The sequence below is a fragment of the Mandrillus leucophaeus genome, unplaced genomic scaffold, assembly GCF_000951045.1.
Source record: "Mandrillus leucophaeus isolate KB7577 unplaced genomic scaffold, Mleu.le_1.0 Scaffold207, whole genome shotgun sequence".
In the NCBI taxonomy this organism is placed as follows: Eukaryota; Metazoa; Chordata; class Mammalia; order Primates; family Cercopithecidae; genus Mandrillus; species Mandrillus leucophaeus.
In genome coordinates, this window is record NW_012102110.1 from 1562048 (window position 1) to 1582602 (window position 20555).

Here is a 20555-nt window from a genome sequence, read left to right on the forward strand (position 1 = left end):
GAATTGGAAAATTCCCTATCAGTAGACTAGCACCATCTTGACAGCCTTGTGTTCTGCTTCTACCTTGCTAATTGTTTCCTTGGGATTATTTGGATTGTGTAGAAAGCTTTTTGCAAATCCTCTTATTACTGAAGTCATTGTTGCCAGCAGGAATAAGATTAAAGGTGCTTAAGTCTGTAGAGTTGTTTCTAATTTGTACGTGTCATTTCAGTGGCATTTTAACAGAACTCTGTCTCCTGTATCTCCCTTCTCCCCGGGTACTATCTCCAGTTAGGTCCAAGAAGCCAGGCCATTGGAAGAAGCCTCATTTTATCCTCCTAATTATTATGCTGGCACTCAGGAGATAATTTTTCCCTTCATGCACTGCCAATTAATATGCAAATAACCTGATAAATATTTATGCAATGATTTAAATTATGCAGGGAGTGCTTTCAGTATATTCTGTAAATGAATTGTTCATGGACTTCAAAGTGCTGGCTGCTGTGCTAACGAGGAGAGATTTGCATAAGGCCCTAATCACGCGCATACTGATTAAGCTTCATTATGGAAACTGCCAGCTGCAATCTTTGTTTCTATTTTATTACAAAAAGAGGAACTTTTTCATGCTTCAGTTGCCTTGACAATGTCAGTCGTAGCTGGTAGGAGAGACTAAAACTCCTCTGAGCAACTGAAGTTTCCTTATTCAGTTGAAGATTGCTATGGTGTAACAGAAGTTGTATTTTGCTTTTCCCCTTAATCCACTTTCCACCCTACCCAACCCCCCTTTTTTCTTAAGAACATAGTGTAGATTTGTTAGAAATAGTAGTACCTTCTTTCCCCACCCCAAACTGCTACCTGTTTCTTCCTTGTTTGGACTCTCTGCTCCTCTAGAAGATTTCACAGCAATGCTGGACTGCAGTGACTATATTCTAGGTGGGTACCAGCACAGTTCTTTTCTTAGAAGCTTTAATATGGAAATAGCGTGTGTCGGGTTGACTATGCATAAATGCTTAATCGCATATGCAGCCTATGTGGGGGGAGGGGGAGAGTTGGACTGAGCAGGGAAGGAGGAAAGCATTTGCAAAGCACAAGCTTACTTGAATTTGCAGTAGGTCCCTCCTTGTGACTAGCTCTTCTGGTTCAGAGGGTATTGTTAGTAAATACAGTGAATTTAGAGTTCAGCTTGAATGAATATTTTTGCTTTTTGGAAATTCCTATTGAGAACATTTCACGTAGTTATAAAAACATCTTAAATCTGAAACAAGGCATAACTGTACATAGATATTAATATTAACATATTAATAAAAATGCTTTCCATACCTAATGAGAACATCTTGTACAAAAACCAAAATGCTCAGTGAAAAATAAGGTTGAGTCACAGTGCAGAATAGTTTTCATAAATGTTAATAAAGAGGGTAATTTATACCCTCTTAAATTAGTTCTTTTGATCTATTTCCAGATTTTAGAAACTATTAACTGTTCTCAGATTTTTGCTAGGATTCGTTCTCTTTTTAATTTTTTTGAAATAAACTATATACTCTAGATAACTGCAATTTTAAATGTTGGAAAACCTTTTTAGAGTTTTCTCTATAGAACAGCAAGGCTTTTGGAGTGGAAGGATGTCCAGCTTCAATTTATTAAAACCATCGTTGGTGATGGAGATTTCAAATAAATCAAGGCACTTTGATTTTTAGATATATGGTGGCTAATGGTGGTCGTATTTTGTGTGGAGTTCTGTCTGTTTATATGCAGAATTATTGAGACTTTTTTTTAGTTACTCTAGTCACCTGGAAAGTTAAAATGATACGAACTCCAGGACGTGGATATCTTACATTTAAAACTTTTGCAAACGACTTTTTTCCTATATTGTCATTTTCCGCACTTGAAAATTGAAGCTGCTCCTGTCACCTTCATAGTTGCCAAAGATAAAGTAAAATGATACTTCTGAAAATGTTTGAATTCTTGTGCAGAAGGCATGGCCTAAACCCAGGGTAGCAGTATCTGCCCAGCACAGTAAAAGCCACTATGTAAAGTTTGAGCGACAGAGACAACAAATTTATGTCAGGAATTCAGTCTTGTATTTACTCTTTGACATTTACTTAGTTGGGAATTCAAAAAAAGGAAAGAAAAATACCTTTTTGAAATATTTTTAACATTTCATTTTAGAATTAGAAATTACATCTCTTACTTTCAGTTAGTAGTAAATATTATTTAAAGTCTTCCCATTGTTGTGCAATTCTACTTTTGTGTGTATGTGAAGTAATGTTTTATTTTTGTGTGTATGTGAGATAATTTTGTTAAATGCTTTTGAAGCTCTTGATAGTTCAGTAGAAGAATCTGAGAAGATTCATTTAAAACACATAATCTTTATTATCTGTGACATAATCTTTAATTTATAGATGGGAAAATCAGAATATGAATTATACAAGGTCAGGCTCATGACTTGTTAAGAATTATGCTGCTTTATTTCTGCAGTACCTACATATGTGAGAAAACTTAACTCCTTTTATGAATGTTAACTGATTGATCATTTTTTCCACTTTCCTTTAAAATTCATTTAAAGGAAGCATTGAGCAGTGTGGATGCTAATGGTATATTCTGTTACATTTATTGTGATCTCTGTTGACTTTCATGAGATTTTGGTTGTCATTTAGAAAGCTGATTTTTCACTAAGTTGTACACCTGTTCCTTTCAAACCTTAGTATGCTTTCAGATGATATTTAAATTTCTCTGGACAGTGAGGAGAAGGAAGTTGTAGAACTGCCCTCATTTATGACCACAAACATATGAATTTTAACCCTTTGAACATCAGAAGACCAAACCAAAGTTATGACAGAACTGCCTTAGCCCATAAGACAAGCATCAGTTGCAGAAACTTACTGTATTAGAAAAGCTATTACACATCTTCTTGTTGGAAATGAAAGTTATAAAAGAAAGACTCCTGATTTTATTTTCCTCATCTATTGTGCATGGGGATAATTCCACTTTGAAGAACATGGTTGAGAATTCTATCTCGTGATTGTTTTGATTTCCTAGTTAGATGTTTAAGCAGATGACAAAATGTGCTCTTTGGACAAAAACACAATATAGTTTAAACATTTGTTCTCTGTTAATAACTAAAGTTATAAATGATTCTTAACTTATTTAACCACTAAATAAGTTAATGGGGGGAAAGGCAGAACTTATTTGACAGTAAACTTGTTTGATTATAAATATTCTAAGTTTGAGTTTACAGTAGTAGAATAAGAGATACATTTATGTATATTTCGTTTCTTACCCTTTCAAAGAGTTAGAAGGAAAGCAGAGTTCTTGTCTCTTCTCTTAATGTATTTTCTGGAATACCTAATATTGCTTGATGAAAACTTTTTACTGCAGAAATAAACCTTCATTAAATAGATAACCCAGAAATGATAAACCCAAATTAGCAGTTTCATTTAGGATATTGAGGTAGTATTACTTTAAGTGGGTGTGGTTGTGTTGCAGTTTTGAAATTATTAGATATATCTGTTACGCCTTATGGTACAACTTCTTGTGCAGGTTTATAGTTGAGGTATGAATTTAATATGTTCTCACTTTGACTTGTTTAGTTTAGTTGGGGAGGGGAGTAAATTTGGAGATAATTTATCTCAGACGTGTTTTCTTTTAGTTCATAGGTTGAGTTACTGTCCCATCTATTATCAAGATTACCAGTGGGTTGTTTTAGTTATAATGAATGAATATCATTGCATATAGAAAAAGATACTTTATTTGGGAATAACATTTTATTTTGTGAGGTGCTTCCCCCCTTTCCAGTTTTACCTCATGTTACAAAGCATTTATTCCTTTTACATATCAGACTTTCTGATTTTTTTCGGGTTACAGTTCTGCTGTCTTTCTTTAAAGAATCTTAAAATTCTTTAAAAAGAGTTTATTTGTGAATCCCTTCAGGGTCTGGGGAATTTTGAATTTCTTCCAGATAACCTTTTATTACACTTTCTAGTATTTTAGCCAGACATGTATACACCGGGTCTTCTTAAACTATATAACATTAGTTAACCCTTTTTTTGGCCACAGTTTTGCCTCCTCAATCCCATCTCCATCCCCAGTTTTTTAAAAACCTCATTCACCTCTGATTTATTGCAGACTCAAGAATGAACAATCCGTCAGAAACCAGTAAACCATCTATGGAGAGTGGAGATGGCAACACAGGTAAGAGTTTTCTGATCTACCTTTTAATTAACTCTAGTAGAGCACAAAGAAGAAACTTTCCACGTAACTAGGACTCGTATTTGGCAAACACAGACCAATTTGAGTATTGAGTTATCAAATGTGATTCAGTCCTTTAGGAACTGGGAGGGATTATGTTTGTTTAAGATTACCTAACTTCCTTCTGCAGGCAGCTTTGTTGGTTTTCTTCCGTCTATCAGACAAACTGTGCAGGTGTTAGGAAAATTGTCCTTTGGCTCAGATAGTTTTGGGTATGAAATATGGGTTTACCATTTACTAGCTTTGTGACTTTAGCCAATTTCCCCAGTCTTTTTGAGACTTAATTTATTCAATTACAAAATGAGGATAATATATTTCAGGTCATTGTGAGTATTAAAGGAGATAATATATGTGGCATGTTAAGCAAAATGCCAGCTACACAGTAACCATTCAGTAAAATGTTATTTTTCTTACAGATGTTAATCAAAATAGTAAATTTTATCTGCCCTACCTTTGATATAGATTATATTAAAAGTTATGATAGTATCAGTAAGTAGTTATAAACACCCATTTCTAATACATTCTTTTATTTGGTAATTAAAAAAAAATTATACTTCATTAAACCTTTTGTCAAGAGAAAATTATCATATAAATGAGAATACTGAGGCCCCATGTGAGAAAGGTAAATCCATAAAAGATGGTTTGTCTCCATGGCTCATACTCTTGAGTCAGTATATTGCTTAGAGGGTGTAAGACTATGTATCTTTATCATCTGCCAGAGATGATACAGGGACTTCCCCGCTTTCTGGTGAAGCCATAAATCAAAATATTAAACCAAATAAGACAGTTAGGGGCAAGGATTCACAGAAAGTACTTGCTTCTAAAAACTAGGTTTTTCACTTGCAGAGAGGGATCCCTTTTGACTTATCATTTTAAAAATGCTTAACTATGGGCGATGGTAAGAATGAGAGGCACTCTTAATTTGTGGTAAATGGCTGAGTTGGACTAATGTAGCAGTTTTCCTGCCTACATGTCTTTCGCTGTAAACTGTCCTATACCTGGAGATGCTTATGTTAATCTCTAAACTGTACCTACCTCTTTATGTGAAACTGAGCTGTGGGGCTTCCATGTTCACCCCTGTTGTATTTAACATACTTCATAGTACTCTTACTGAGGCTAGCCAAGTAAGACTTCTGTGGTGTCTCTTGAGAAGGGAAAGGGCAGCATTGTATTCTGTCTGAATTGTCAGCCACAGTCTCCTTTTTGTTATTTCTCTGTCCCCTGTTTGGACTCCATCTTTCTTTCTTGTTTAGCACTGGTTCCTATGCCAGTGCCAGTGCTTCAGCCAGCTAGCTTAGGTGTGGGAAATGTTTGCGGAGAGAAATAGGGCAGCAGATCCCCCTGAGAGACTAGGGGGCGGGGTGGTGGGCAGGACACCTTTGCCTAAAGAATAGCTTCAAAGAAGAAACATACTTTTTTTCCCCCTAAGGGAAGAGAAGCAGAATGATTGGAAAACACTGAAAATACTAATTACATCAGACTCCATGGACATCCGTGTATCTACTTTTACGCTACTGCTGTAATAGCAGTTTCAGCAGTTACCATTTATTGAGCAACTACAACACTTTTTTTTTTTTTTGGAAGTGGAGTTTTGCTCTTGTTGCCCAGGCTGGAGTGCAATGATGCGGTCTCAGCTCACCACAACGTCTGCCTCCCAGGTTCAAGTGATTCTCCTGCCTCAGCCTCCGGAGTAGCTGGGATTGCAGGCACCAGCCACCATGCCCAGCTAATTTTTTGTATTTTAGTAGAGATGGGGTTTCACCATGTTGGCCAGGCTGGTCTTGAACTCTGTGTGCGTTACCTGATTTCAAGTTAAATTATTTTGACAAGTTAGATACCATTATTTCAAATTATAGGAAATTGAGGCACAAAACTAGCCAGGAAATAAAGGCAGGTTTAGGATTCATAGCCCACATGTAAGTTTCCCCATGAAGTGCAATAAAATAAAACTGAAAATTTAAGCAACATGTATATGTCCAGACCTGTATAAGGTAAGTTCTGACTGGAGCACTTGTAACAGTCTTGTGAATTTCTTGCCTTGTTTTAATATAGAATGTGTGGCAGACTGGTTCCTATCATAGACTTTGCATATTTACTTACCATGTTTGATATATTAGATATAAAATTACAGTTTATTTAGATAATTACATGCTTACAAATTGATTTTTATTTAAGCATATAACAAATGAATCTTCAGACTCTTGAATTGTTAGTTAACTATTCTTTTCTTGGTAGTTTATGAAAGCAAGTAAAATGTTTAAGGGAAAGAACCCTTAGCATTATAATAAAACTGAAGCCTCACAATTTCTGCATTCAGAATACATTTGTGTAGATCATTTTTTTCTGAAATGTGTACAGTTGTAATAATTTTGATTTGTGAGACTTTAAGGAGAATGATATTGTAAAATTAAATTTTAAGATTGTGTTGATACGTTAATTCTGTGCCTTTCTTTTGTCAGTGATTTATTTGAGAAGCAAAATCAAATGATGCACTTTTTGTCAAATATGTTTGCAGAAAATCTGTAGTTTAGGTTTTTAAAAAATGTATTCAGTAAGTGTCTGTTCTATGTATAAAGTACTATAATCAGTGTTATTAGGATGTACAATGCAAATAGATGAAATAACCCTCACTCTTTAAGGAGTTAACAATTCATTAAGAGATAAGACAGATAAATAACTGATCCTGGATAGATTATGGTAAAGAATTCAAGAGGAGGTACAGAAAAGTGCCATAGTGGTGTTAATTAGGAGTTTCTTTGAGGAAATTTGAGTGTGTTTATAGGTCAGGTGGAAGGACCCATCAGGGAGCAAGAGAGTGGAGAAAGAAATACAATTAATTGAACCAAGATAGGGCTGGAGGTCTAGGATCAGAAGTGCAGAATGAAGGGTTGACTCTGAACATGAAAAGAGACTACCCCGTGTCTCTAAAATTGGGAAGAAGCAGCAAATGTTATACAATAACGGAGAAAATTGAAGTGGAAGGGAGAAGCAAAACAGCAATCATTCACATCAGATTGCTTTATTTTTCTCATTAAAGTAGTTGAGGCAGTCATCTGAGAGGAAAGCAGGGATAATAGTAATAATAATGGCAGCAGCTGCTGTTTTTTGAATTCTTACTGTAGGTGTGTGGCTAGCCACTTTATTATATATACTTTATGTCATAATTGTTAAAGTACTCTTATAAGGTTAAGTGGATTTATAAAAAGGATTGATAAGCCTGTTGAGGATCAGGCTTAAAGAAAATAAATGTATTAGTTTATTCAGCCAACATAGTTATACAGCTGATCCTTGAATAACATAGATTTGAGCTGCATGGCTCCACTTATATGCAAATATTTTTCATTAAATATGTTGGAATTTTTTTGAGATTTGCAACAATTTGGAAAAACTTACAAATGAATTGTGAAATATTTAGAAATATTGAAAAAAATTAAAAGGTGTGTAATTAATGCATTAAATATATGTAGATAATATGCTGTTTTGTAATTTATTACTGTGAAATACCACAAATCTATTAAAATTATAAAAACTTAAAATGTATGAAAACTTATGCATACAAACACTAGAAGATCGCATACATGGCACCATTCACAGTCTAGATAAATAGAAACAAATGTAAACAATGCAGTATTAAATCATAATTGGATAAAATTAACTGCATTACCTACTATACTACTGTAATAATTTTGTAGCCACCTCTTGTTGCTATTGCAATGATCTCAAGTATTGTGAGTATCCATTTAAAATGCCGTGTGACCCTAATCACATCACAGAGAACAGTTCATCCAGTAAATTGCGTATTGTAGTAAAAAGTGATCTCTCTATGTTCTTGAGTATTTTGCATCCTGTTTAGTGCAATAACCTAAACCTTAAATAATGCCGTAAGACCTATACAAAGTGCCACTAGTGGTGCTGGAAGTGCTCCCCAAAGCAGAGGCAAGTCATGACGTTACAGGAAAAATTTGAATTACTTGATGAGTACTACAGATTGAGGTCTGCAATTACAGTTGCCCTCCATTTCAAGATAAATAAATTAAGTATAAGGCCCATTATTTAAAAAAAAAAAAAAAGAAAGAAAAGGAAATTCCTGAAGCCTTCACTGCAGCTACACCAGCAGACATGAAAAGCTTGAACTTTTTGCTAAATACTTTTTTATTTCATTGAAAATACAGGCCTGGTGCAGTAGCTCACGCCTGTAATCCCAGCACTTTGGGAGGTCGAGGCGGGCAAATTGCTTGAGCCCCGGAGTTCGAGACCAGCATGGGCAACATGGTGAAACCCTACCTCTACTAAAAATATAAAAAATTAAGCCGAGTGCTGTGGCTCATGCCTGTAATCCCAGCACTTTGGGAGGCTGAGGTGGGCAGATCACCTGAGGTCAAGAGTTTGAGACCAGCCTGACCAACATGGTGAAACCCCGTCTCTACTAAAAATACAAAAAAAAAAGTTAGCCAGGCGTGGTGTAGCTGTAATCCCAGCCACTTGGGAGGCTGAGGCAGGAGAATTGTTTGACCCTTGGAGGTGGAGGTTGCAGTGAGCCGAGACTGGGCCTTTGCACTCCAACCTGGGCAACAAGACAAAACTCCGTCTCAAAAAAAAAAAAAAAAAAAAAAAAAAAAAGCCAGGTGTAGTGGTGCACACCTGTAGTCCCAGCTGGTTGGGGGAAGAGGTGGAAGAATCACCTGAGCTTGGGCAGCCAAGGATACAGTGAGCTGAGATCACACCACTGCAGTCCAGCCTGGGTGACAGAATGAGACCTTGTCTCAAAAAAAAGAAAAAAGAAAATGCAGCTTTTATGTGGGTGCAGGATTGCTATAAGAAAGACATACCTTTGGATTCTAATGTGATTTGAGAGGAAGCACAGTCATTATATGACAACTTAAAAGGCAGGTGAAGGATCTAAAGCTGGAGAATTTAATGCCAGCAAAGGATGGTTTGATAATTTTAGAAAGATTTTTGGCTTTAAAAATGTCAGGATAATGGAAGAAGCAGCTTCTGCCAAAGAAGAGGCAGCAGACCTCAAGTTCTCGGATGCCGTGGAGAAAATCAATGAAGGCTGTCTGTGGTGGCTCACACCTGCAATTGCACCATAGCTGGACCCCCATCTCTACCCACCCCCTGCCCCGCAAAAAAAAAAAAAACATTACATATGAATGATGTAGCTATAACTGGACAAATAGAAACAAATGCAGTTCTCTGCAAAAAAAAAAAAAAAAAAAAAAAAATGAAAGAAGGAAAATCATTGAAGAGAAAGGATATCTGCCTGATCATATTTTTAATGCAGACAAAAGTACCCTATTCTGAGAGGAAAAAAAATGCCACAAAGGACATTTATTAGTAAGGAAAGACATGAAAGTACACCAAGATTTAAAGCAGGAAGGAATAGGCTAACAGTACTGTTTTGTGCAGATGCAATCAGGTTTATGATCAGGACAGCCCTATCTATATCCTATTAAAGACTGCTTTTTGCCTTCTTTTACAGCATGGACCCTTTTATGATATGGGCACTGAAACTAAAGCACATGGTGGAAGAAGGATTGGTAGCATATAGAAACATTTTTAAACAAATGAAAAAGCAAAAAAGTCAGAAATTGCAGTGTATTTCCATAAAGTTACACCAAGTGTGCCTGCCTCTCCTGCCTCCCCTTCCAGCTTTTTGTCTTCTGCCATTTCTGAGTCCGCAAGACCCCTCCTGTTCCTCCTTCTCAGCCTACTCTGCATGAAGACAAGGATGAAGATCTTTGTGATGATCCACTTCCACTTAATGAATAGTAAATATATTTTATCTCACTTAGGATTTTCTTTAGCTTACTTTACTGTAAGAATACAGTATATACTACATATACAAATATGTTTTAGTCAACTGTTTATGGTATCAGCAAGGCTTCTGGTCAACAGTAGGCTATTAGTATTTGAGTTTTGTGGGAGTCAAATGTTACATGCAGATTTTCAACTGTTTGTGGGGTCGACACCCATGACTCCGTTGTTCAGGGTTCAACTGTATAACCTTTCTGTAGCCTAGATCAGCAGTCCAAACTCAGGAATGAAGAAAATGGGACATTGGATTATTTTACCAAAATAATATCCTATCACCAAAAAAGAAAGAGATAGAAGGGAGTGGTAATATTTTTTATAACATAGTTGTTTGCACAAGGATACTCCCCTTGGGAAAGATGGTATTTCCCCATTCCTCCCTGTCCTCAACCTTTGGTAAACTCTATTCAATGTTTTCAAGGTTATTCCATGTTGTAGCATATATCAAAACTTTATTTTTTTATATGATGTTCCATTGTGTATATATACTACATTTTGTTTATGCATTCATCTGTTAATGGACAGCTGGATTGTTTTTACTGTTTGGCTATTATGAATAATGTTGCAATGAACTTTGGTGTACAAGTATCTGTTTGAGTCCCAGTTTTCAATTATTTGGGATATATACCTAGGAGTAGAATTGCTGGGTAAAACAAAACACAAACTTATTATCTTACAGTTTGGGAGGTCAGAGTCCTAAAATTAGAGTGTTGTAAGTGCTTTATTTCTTCTAGAGGTACTATGGAAAGTCCATTTCCTTCTCTTTTCCTGCTTCTGGAGACCACCTGCACTCCTTGGCTTGTGGCCCCTTCCTCCATCTTCAAAGTCAGATATATAGCATCGTCAAATCTGTTTACCTCCCTCCCTTTCCTGTCCCCCTCCTCCCCTCAACCCTGCTTCCATCATCGTATTTCCTTCTGTAATTCTCCTGTCCCCATCTTTTCTTTGAAGGACACTTACTATCCTGAACTTCATTCGTTTTGCAAAATCCCTTTTGCTGTGTAAGGTAACAAATTCACAGCTTCCAGGGATTAGGATGATTATTAGGCCCATCTTTGACGGGCTGTTGTTCTGCTTTAGCACAAGATTTTTTCCGAAATTCAACCTTATCAACTCTATTTTAGATGATAGTTGGAAAAGTAAAAAAGTTGTTTAAAAGTTTTACAAGGTTTGGTAGGAAAAACAAACAATTATTTTGATGTAAAGAAATATTGAGGGAAAAAGGAATATTGGACAAATATTAAAGTTTTGCTCACTTTTAACTCAAAGGACAGACCTCTTTTATCAGTACTCCTGACAGATGGTTATCTGCCCTGTGCCTGGGTTCATGCACTGACACAGAACACAGTACTTCCTGATGTTACCTGTTCTCTGGATATACAACTGTGTTCTCTACATTCTTTTGAATTTTGCCCTTAGGAGTTCCTCATCTTTTAAGAAATTAAAGCTCTTCTGGAAGTCACTGTCACATTTTAACTCTTTTCCATTCATTTGACAATTTATTACAAATTAATTTACTATAAAGTAGTAATTTATTATAAAACAATTTGTTATAATCATTTGTACTAGAATATGATGATAGTGGCTAGCATTTATTAAGTATTTACTCGATTTAAACATTTTACATAGATAATCTCATTTAATCCTTATAAAAACCTCATGAAACATTATTTTTCTTTTTTTTATAAATGAGGGTCTTTTTTTTTTAATAAATAAGGGAGTTGAGGCTCAGAGATGTTTAGTCGCTTGTTGAAGGTCACACAGATGGCTATAAAGGGGAGCAAAACCATTCTTTTTTTTTTTTGAGGTGGAGTTTCGCTTTTGCTGCTCAGGCTGGCGTGCAATGGCGCTATCTTGGCTCACTGCAACCTGCGCCTCCCAAGGTCAAGCAATTCTCCTACCTCAGCCTCCCAAGTAGCTAGGTTTACAGGCATGCACCACCATGCCTGACTAATTTTGTATTTTTAGTAGAGACGGGGTTTCTTCATGTTGGTCAGGCTGGTCTCAAACTCCTGACCTCAGGTGATTTGCCCACCTTGGCTTCCCAAAGTGCTGGGATTAGAGGTATGAGCAACTGTACCTAGCCCAGAACCATTCTTTTACCCTTTGAGCTATGTTGTTTCTTTTTTTTTTTTTTTTGAGACAGAGTCTCACTCTGTTGTCCAGGCTGGAGTGCACTGGTATGATCTCAGCTCACTGCAACCTCCGCCTCCTGTATTCATGCAGTTCTCCTGCCTCAGCCTCCCAAGTAGCCGGGATTACAGGTGTGCGCCACCACACTCAGCTAATTTTTGTATTTTTAATAGAGACTGGGTTTCACCATATTGGCCAAGCTGATCTTGAACTCCTGGCCTCAAGTGATCCACCTACCTTGGCCTCCTGCTGGGATTGTAGGCGTGAGCCACCATGCCTGGCCTGTCGTTTTTGTCTCCAATGTGCAAGATACAGTACTAAGTAACATCAGTGAAGTTGAATAAAATACTGATTTTGTTCTCAATAAATTTTTCTTACAGAGAAAACATACATGAAAATGTAATATAACAGAAATCGAGAAGATTCATGAGAAGTATATGTGAACCCATGAGAATTCAGTATAGGGGAAAAGTATTTCTAGCTGGGAGGATCAGAGAAGGCTTTGGAGAAGGTGGAACTGAAATTGTATCTTACAGACTGGGTAGGGTTTAAATCATTATGATGCTAGGCAATATATGTTCAGTATGAAGAAACAGTAAAAACTGAGATTGGGGAAGAACTCTGTCCTAATGTCTCTAATTCCTTTACAAGCTTTCCATTATGTCATCTGATTTCTAGATCCTTTATCTTTTAGTCATTCACAGAATTAGACAGTATTCCAGTTCTTCAGACTCCGCTGCAGCCATTACCATTACCTTTTGTTTATTACTATCTTTGAAAACTTACCATTGGCTTATTATAATTATTTTTTATAATGAAGGTAAAAAGGATAGATATTTAAATACTATATTTTAATATAAATGTTAATATATTTAATAAGATTTTCTGATTTGTAATGTGAAAAATTGTTTTCTTTTAAAAGCAGCTGACTCATCTGTTGTAATGAATTTACAGTCAGTCAGCTGTCTTTTTTCATCTGAATTATGATAGATAGATCCAAAGCTTCCCTATCCTTTCCTTTTTCACTTGCTTTTTTCATTTGGGTTCCCTGACCCCCCTTGCAGGACACGTGACAGGGAGTGGCTTGTATGTTTGGCTGCCACACGCTCAAACCTGTTAGAGGAAGGGGAGCACACAGACTGGCAGGTGCAGGAGTTGGTAAGCACTTTTTGGGCTCCGGCCACATGGTAGTGCCCAGGGGTGGGTGTCTGCAACTCCCGAAGCCCAAGTGGGCACTTGTTTCAGTGCACTCTTTTTAGCCTTGCCATCCACAGACAGCTTAAGTGTTAGCTCAGTGATCCTCTTGGTACCCAAGTCCTTGTGTGTCATCCAGAAAGAATCAGGTCACACATGGACTTGAAGGATGAATTCAGGGGTTTTGTTGAGTGATGGAGGTGGCTCTTAGCAGGATGGTTGGGGAGCTGGAAGGCGAATGGAATGGGAAGATGATCTTTCCCTGGAATTTGGCCATCCAGCGGCTGATATCTCCTCGACTGCTGCCAGCTGAATTCCTCTCAACATTCAGACATTCCTTCTTTTCTCTCTGCCGCACTATTCTGCTATTCTTCTGCTCTACTGTTCATGTCCTCTGGAGCCCGGGGTCTGGGGGTTATATGGAGACACGATAGCAGGGCATGGCAGGCCAAAAGGCAACTTTTGGGTGCAAAAATAGGAATGCCTGTTCCCATTTAGGACCACAGGTTTCCAGCCTTGAGGGTGGGGCCTTTGCTAGGGAACCACCCTCTTCTACCCAGTATTCCCGTCTCCTGTTCATATCAAAATGATTTTTCCCCAGGATAATATCTCCATATTTCAGGCAAATGAGAAGTCAAAAGGAATTTATTAATGTAACCTAATATACGTAAATACAGTAGCATTTTTGGAATACTATTTATGGACTAGTATTCCAAAAATATTGTCATCCAAAGCTCCTAGTAACCAGTGATGTTATTAATTCTATGGGATTTACTAGTGCTATGGCTGGTATTAGGACATTATATTCATAAAAGAGCATGATCAGATATCATTTCCTCCAAGATTGAGAGAATCCTGAAAGACCAGGGTACCAGTGAATATACTTACTATTCTTCATAGTAATCTAACAAGTTTGATGCCTTGAACCAGCACTAGTTTTGGAAATAATTTCCAGATAAAATACCAGTGTTTTCCAGAGAAGCCTCAAAATAGGCCTCAATATAGTTCTTGTTAAACCAGAATAGAGCATTTACAAATTTCAGACACTTAAGGATTATTTTCCTTTTGAACTTACGTTTATCCAGAAGCCATTTTTAATACTTACTGCTTTTATTATTATTTTAAAATTTATTACATATTTTATTGTGTAGACTACATTCTGCACTGGCCAAGACGCTCTTACAAGCCTGAGAGTAGAAATACTGATTTTTTTTTTTTTTTGGAGTACCTTCATAGCAGATTTTTAATTAGTGGGTCATTGAAAGTGGCTGAAGCATTTCCAGAGAGCCTCAGGAGCTCAGTGAGGGATCTTGGTGGTTTAGGAGGAAATATCAAACACCTGTAGGAAAGATAGACCTCCCTCTAGTGTTTGATTTGATAGATGTCAGTTACAGGATATGGCGTCTACAAGAATCTGATCAGTACATATTAAGAAACTTGCCCTGGCTCTGCCCACTGGTGCACATGGGGATTTTAAAACTTTAGGTCGGGGTGGGGGTCAAGGGAAAGAAGGGTGCTATAATTACTCAAGCTGTGAGAATAGGAAGTGACATCTGAATTAAGATTATACTTTTGTTAAATGACTGAATGAGCAATTGATCTTTTTGCCATGAGATAACCCAGTAACAAATTTAGAATTTTAAAGGTAGCATCCATTTCTGTTCATTACTAATAGAAATTCAGAACAGTAAAGGGAGGATTTGTTTCTAAAATGCTGCTTTAGGCACAGATTATTAGAGATTGTCTATAATTTTCTCCCTTAGAGAGCAGGTTAGTTTTATGTCGTGTTACTTTTTTCATTTTTTTTCTAACAGATATTAAAGAATTTTTGGTATAAAAGAATTTTCCAGCCATATTATACTTTACATCTTGCTTGAAGCCAAAAACTAGACTGCATTATTCTTTCAATTAGATCCATTATATAGCATCCTGGCCTAGAGCAGTGGCAATAGAAGCTAGGGGTCAAATTTAATGAGCCATTGAAGGGAAGAGGAGAAGAGATTGAGAGGGAGTTTTTTTTCGTTGTTTTTTGTTTTTTTTTTTTGTTTGTTTGTTTTTTAAAGGAAGGAAGGAAAGGGAGTAATTTAAAATGAATACTTGTATTTGCCTCGGGGCTGGAAGAGATGTGATACCATCCTCTGAGTAGGAACTGTACTGTTGGGGAGTAGACTTGACAATGAGGTGATGAAACATTTCAGTTCTGAAAATGTTGTACTTGGGGTGCCTTCTGGTGCTTGTAGGTGAAGATGTGGGCAATTGAAGATAGAGATAGGTTCCTGAGGAGAGGTATAAGGTCCTTAACAGGGAGATGTTTAGGAGAGAGATGCTGGGAGGAGAGTGGAATCAGCCAAGAGGACCAAGGACGGAGCTCTTCTGCAGTGTTGAAAGGGCTGGCAGAGGAAGAAGAGTCCATACCTTCGTTGTCCAGTAGAATGGACACTGACTGCATGTGGCTCTTTAAATTTAAATTAAATTAAATTAATTCAATTCCTCAATCATACTAACCTCATTTCTAGTGTTCAGTAGCCACATGTAGTTAGTGGCTACCATATTGGCCAGTACATATAATAGAACATTTCCATTATCACAGAAAGGTCTATTGGACAGTGCTTAAGTAGACTAAGAAATAACAACCATGGAGATCAGATGTGAATCAGACCAGTGAGCTCATGGAGTTAGCATTCAGTGTGAACAAGTCCTGCCATAGGAGCCTTAAAATGTGACCCTCGAGTTTGACAATTAGTAGTTACTGGGGGCCTTTTAACAATTTTAGTTAAGTGATTTGGAAAGAAATTGCTGTGGTTAAGAAAGTGAATGGTTGTGTAAAGGGAATGATAAATGTAGGCAGCTCTTTTAGTGGAAGCTGTATATGGGGCTATGTATCATAGTGGTTAAGAGCTCAGACCCTGAAATCAAACCACATGGATTCATATCCTGCTCCTTTCACTTGCTAGTTGTGTTACCTTGGGCAAGTTACTTTTTTCATGTCAGAGTTTTTCTTAGCTGTCAGATGGAGATAAGTAATAATCCATCTAATAGTATTGATGTATACACAGAAAGCAAGTAGATATATGGGTCAGTCCATTCACCATCAGTGTTAGCTATCTATTAGGAGGAAGAGGGGGATGATAGAGAAGAAAAGAATGGGAGGGGAGGTTAGAAGGGCCTCCTAGTGAAGCAGTTTGAATATGTTTAGATGCTAAGGGAGAAGAGCCAGTGTAGGAGGGCAGTTGCAAAGAAAGAACAGATGATGCAGCCAAAAAAGGAATGAGATCATGTCCTTTGCAGGGACATGAATGAAGCTGGAAGCCGTCATCCTCAGCAAACTAACACAGGAACAGAAAACAAAATACCACATTTTCTCACGCATAAGTGGGAGTTGAACAATGAGAACACATGGACACAGGAAAGGGAACATCACACACCAGGGGTGAGGGTGAGGGGAGGGAACTTAGAGGACGGGTCAATAGGTGCAGCAAACCACAGTGGTACACGTGTACCTATGTAAGAAACCTGCATGTTCTATGTATCTCAGAACTTAAAGTAAATAAATAAGAAAGAACAGATAAATCAGGGATCCAGTTTTAAGGAAAGGGAAGGTGTTGGGTTTCAGAGCACCTGGTGGCTGAAGTAGCCTAAAGTAGAAGATTCCTTTTTTTGTTGTTTTTTAAGTGAGAAATGGGAGAGTGAAAGAGGTAAAGACAGATTCAGAGAGTAAGTTTTTAGGTAAAAGGGAATGTAAGAAAGCAGTCTAGAGAGGATTAGGAACAGTCAATTAGGGATTTCTTTGTGATACAGGGAAAACAAAACTGGGAATAGAATGCAATAAAGAAGTCTAGGATTAAAATAAACAGTATCAGCAGGATTTGTAGCAAAGTGTCATAATCCAAGCTAGGAACGCTGATATCAGATAAACTCAGAAGGTAAGGAGCATTCATTGTGTTTCTGGGGAAGACAGGAAGCTGCTACCAATTAACTGGCTCACATCTTACAGGGAAAGATGAGCAAGGGAGCCTTTGACTAGGTTGAGAGGCGGAACAGAGGTGGAGCAGGGTCAATGTTTGGTAATTTTCTCCACCAACAAAAATATTAATAAGATTTTAGGATATTAAAATAAAGTCTTACTTTCTATTTTCTTGGTATTCAAATATATTTCATTTATGTTCAATATTTAAGTTATTTGAAAGAAAAACAGTCTCAACAGCTGGTAAGTCATAAGACATTTATTTTTCTACAATTAAGAGGAAAGTTAAGAGCCTGGAACAGTGGCTCACACCTGTAACCCCAGCACTTTGGGACACTAAGGCATGAGGATTCCTTGAGCCCAGGAGTTCAAGACTAGCCTGGGCAACATAGTAAGACCCCCATCTCTACAAAAATAAATAAATAAATAAACTTAAAAAAATAATTAACTGGGCATGGTGGCACATGCCTGTGGTCCCAGCTACTTGGGAGGCTAAGGGAGGAGGATCGCTTGAATCTAGGAGGTCAAGGCTGCAGTGAACCATGATCGTGCCACTGCACTCCAGCCTGGGCGACAGAGTGAGACCCTGGATGTTTTTTAAGGAAAAGAATAATGTTAATGAAAATCTGTTTCAACTGAGTTTTTCATCCAGATAGACTTAACAATTTAACAGCCACCTATAGAAATCTTGTCATGCATCACTGATAATGCATTCATATCTAAGGTGATGTGTAAAAGTAATTTTAAAAATACACAACTATTATTACTTAGAAAGTAAAGGATATACAATCCAATCATTACCGTCAAGTACAATCACTGTGGAGATTTTTAGCAGATAGGTAATACCCATCCATTCTATACATCATCAGTCCCCAACCTTTTTGGCCTCAGTGACTGGTTTCATAGAAGACAGTTTTTCCACGGACAGGGGATAGGGGATGGTGTGAGGGATGAAACTGTTTCACCTCACATCATCAGGCATTAGATTCTCATAAGGAGTGCACCACCTAGATCCTGCACATACATAGTTCACATCAAGGTTCACGTGCCTGTGAGAATCTAGTGCCACCACTGATCTGACAGGAGGCAGCGCTCAGGCAATAGCACTCGCTTGCCCACCACTCACCTCCTGCTGTGCAGCCTGTTCCTAGCAGGCCACAGACTGGCACTGGTCTTCAACCCAGGGGTTGGGGACCCCTGTTATAGATGATCTGTGTCATGAATTTTGATTATGCTTCTTACTTTTGTGGTGGCTTAGAATCTTTCTGTGGTTTTGTTTCTGTGATAAGTGATTCTCTTTCGGGATTTCCATTATCCCAGATTCTTCCCATTTTATGGCTGCTCAAGATGGAAGAAACGCTCTTCACACAAACATTCTAAAAAATGAGTAGTAGCTAAGTTTTCCTGAAAGATCTTTTAGCTATTATTTATGTCCTGTGGTTGCTTGACTTTCTGTGAACTTCATTTGGAATTTGTCCTTGCTTATCAAGGTGATGTAGTGATGGGCACAGATACTGTCATTATTTCCTATAGGGTGTCTGAAATTTAGGCTATTGGTAATTTTGCCTCGACTGCCTTAAATTTACTTGTAAATAGAAATATGTGAATAATGTACTTTTCCTCTTTATTATGTAGGTTTAATTGAAGTATGATTTTCATTACACATTAAAATGTAGTATAGTACTGTCTAAAATGTAACTGCTGGGTGATGAAAAATAGCCTTCACAAACTCATGTTCTAAAATCTCTCAGGCCCTCATTCAAGAAATTGTTAATCTTATTTTCATGTGCAATTCCAACAGGGGTGCATTTCATAACAGATAATCAGCAGCCATTTATACAGATGAGGCTGGCTGCTCTAGGAAAGTAAGCCAATAGAGCAGAAACTCTCAGATTTATACCAGAACTGCAGAGTCTTTTATTTTCTTTTTTAGATTGAGGTGAAATGCGCAACGTAAAATTAACTATTTTAAAATGAACAATTCAGTGGCATTTAGTGTCTTCACAGTGTTGTGCAGCTGCCACTGTGTCCAGTTCCAAAACATTTTCATCAACCCCAAAGGAAACCCTATACCCCTTAAGTAGTTGCTGTCCATTTTCCCCTCTCCCCAGCCCCTGACAACCACCAACCTATAGTTTGTCTCTATCAATTTACCTATTCTAGGTATTTCATATCAATGGAGTCATACGGTATGTGACCTTTTGTGTATGGGCTTCTTTAACTGAGTATAATGTTTTCAAGTTTCATACATGTGGGGCTGGGCGCAGTGGCTCAAGCCTGTAATCCCAGCACTTTGGGAGGCCGAGACGGGTGGATGACGAGGTCAGGAGATCGAGACCATCCTGGCTAACACGGTGAAACCCCGTCTCTACTAAAAAATGCAAAAAACTAGCCGGGCGAGGTGGTGGGTGCCTGTAGTCCCAGCTACTCGGGAGGCTGAGGCCGGAGAATGGCGTGAACCCAGGAGGCGGAGCTTGCTGAGTTCTGGCCACTGCACTCCAGCCTGGGCGACAGAGTGAGACTCCGTCTCAAAAAAAAAAAAAGAAAAAGAAAATGCACATAAGCAAACATAATTGTTTCTTTCAAAATAGGAGATGATTCAGTCATAAGTCTTGTGTAATAGGCATAATAATTTTATCCAAAGCCATTTCTTATAAAGGTAAAACTGTTCATTCAAGGGAAGAGAAATTTCTGGATTTTAAACATGAACACATCAATCGGCTAAGATTTAAGAAAACAGCGGAATACTTTTATATTCATATTTCAAGTCGTCATTGCTTTGGAGTAGATTAAAAATAAAGATTGTGTAGGGTTTCAGGTGAGTTTTGATTCACAAGAAAAGATTACATACACATCAAGTTAGATTAAGTTCCCAATAAGCCAGTGATACTAAGTATTATTGGGAAGCAAAGTCATTTCAGAACAGGTGTACTATGCTTAATGTAGTTTCCCTTGCCCCCTGCAAGTAGGGTCATATCAGATCAGAGAATAAAAAGAGCACCTTGCCTTTTTACATATTCAGGATTTTGGTCTCCATTGAGAATGAATCTTTTTTGTTCTTTTGTTGGAAATCGGCTATTTACAAATATTTTCCAGGGTTCCAGAAAATTCAGTTCTCTGCAGCCAGCTTTCTTGTCTGAGATCTGTAGTAACAAATGTATTTCCATGCATTTAGCTAAAGAACCTGGGGAACTGACATTGCAAAAGACAGATTCTTTTCTTTTTA

General features: G+C 37.6%; 1 protein-coding gene across 2 annotated transcripts in view; it reads left to right on the forward strand.

Annotated features, from left to right (window-relative positions):
- Positions 1–20555, forward strand: part of POU2F1 (POU class 2 homeobox 1) — a 174161-nt gene that overhangs the window by 78509 nt on the left and 75097 nt on the right. The window contains exons 2-3 of one of the 2 annotated variants that reach the window (XM_011979902.1): positions 4102–4167; positions 9707–9995. In XM_011979902.1, the coding sequence (XP_011835292.1) occupies positions 9944–9995 (52 nt within the window). In that variant the 5' untranslated portion in view covers positions 4102–4167; positions 9707–9943. Of the gene's footprint in view, positions 1–651; positions 913–4101; positions 4168–9706; positions 9996–20555 lie in introns of those variants that run through there. The other variant, XM_011979901.1, reaches the window with a different exon arrangement.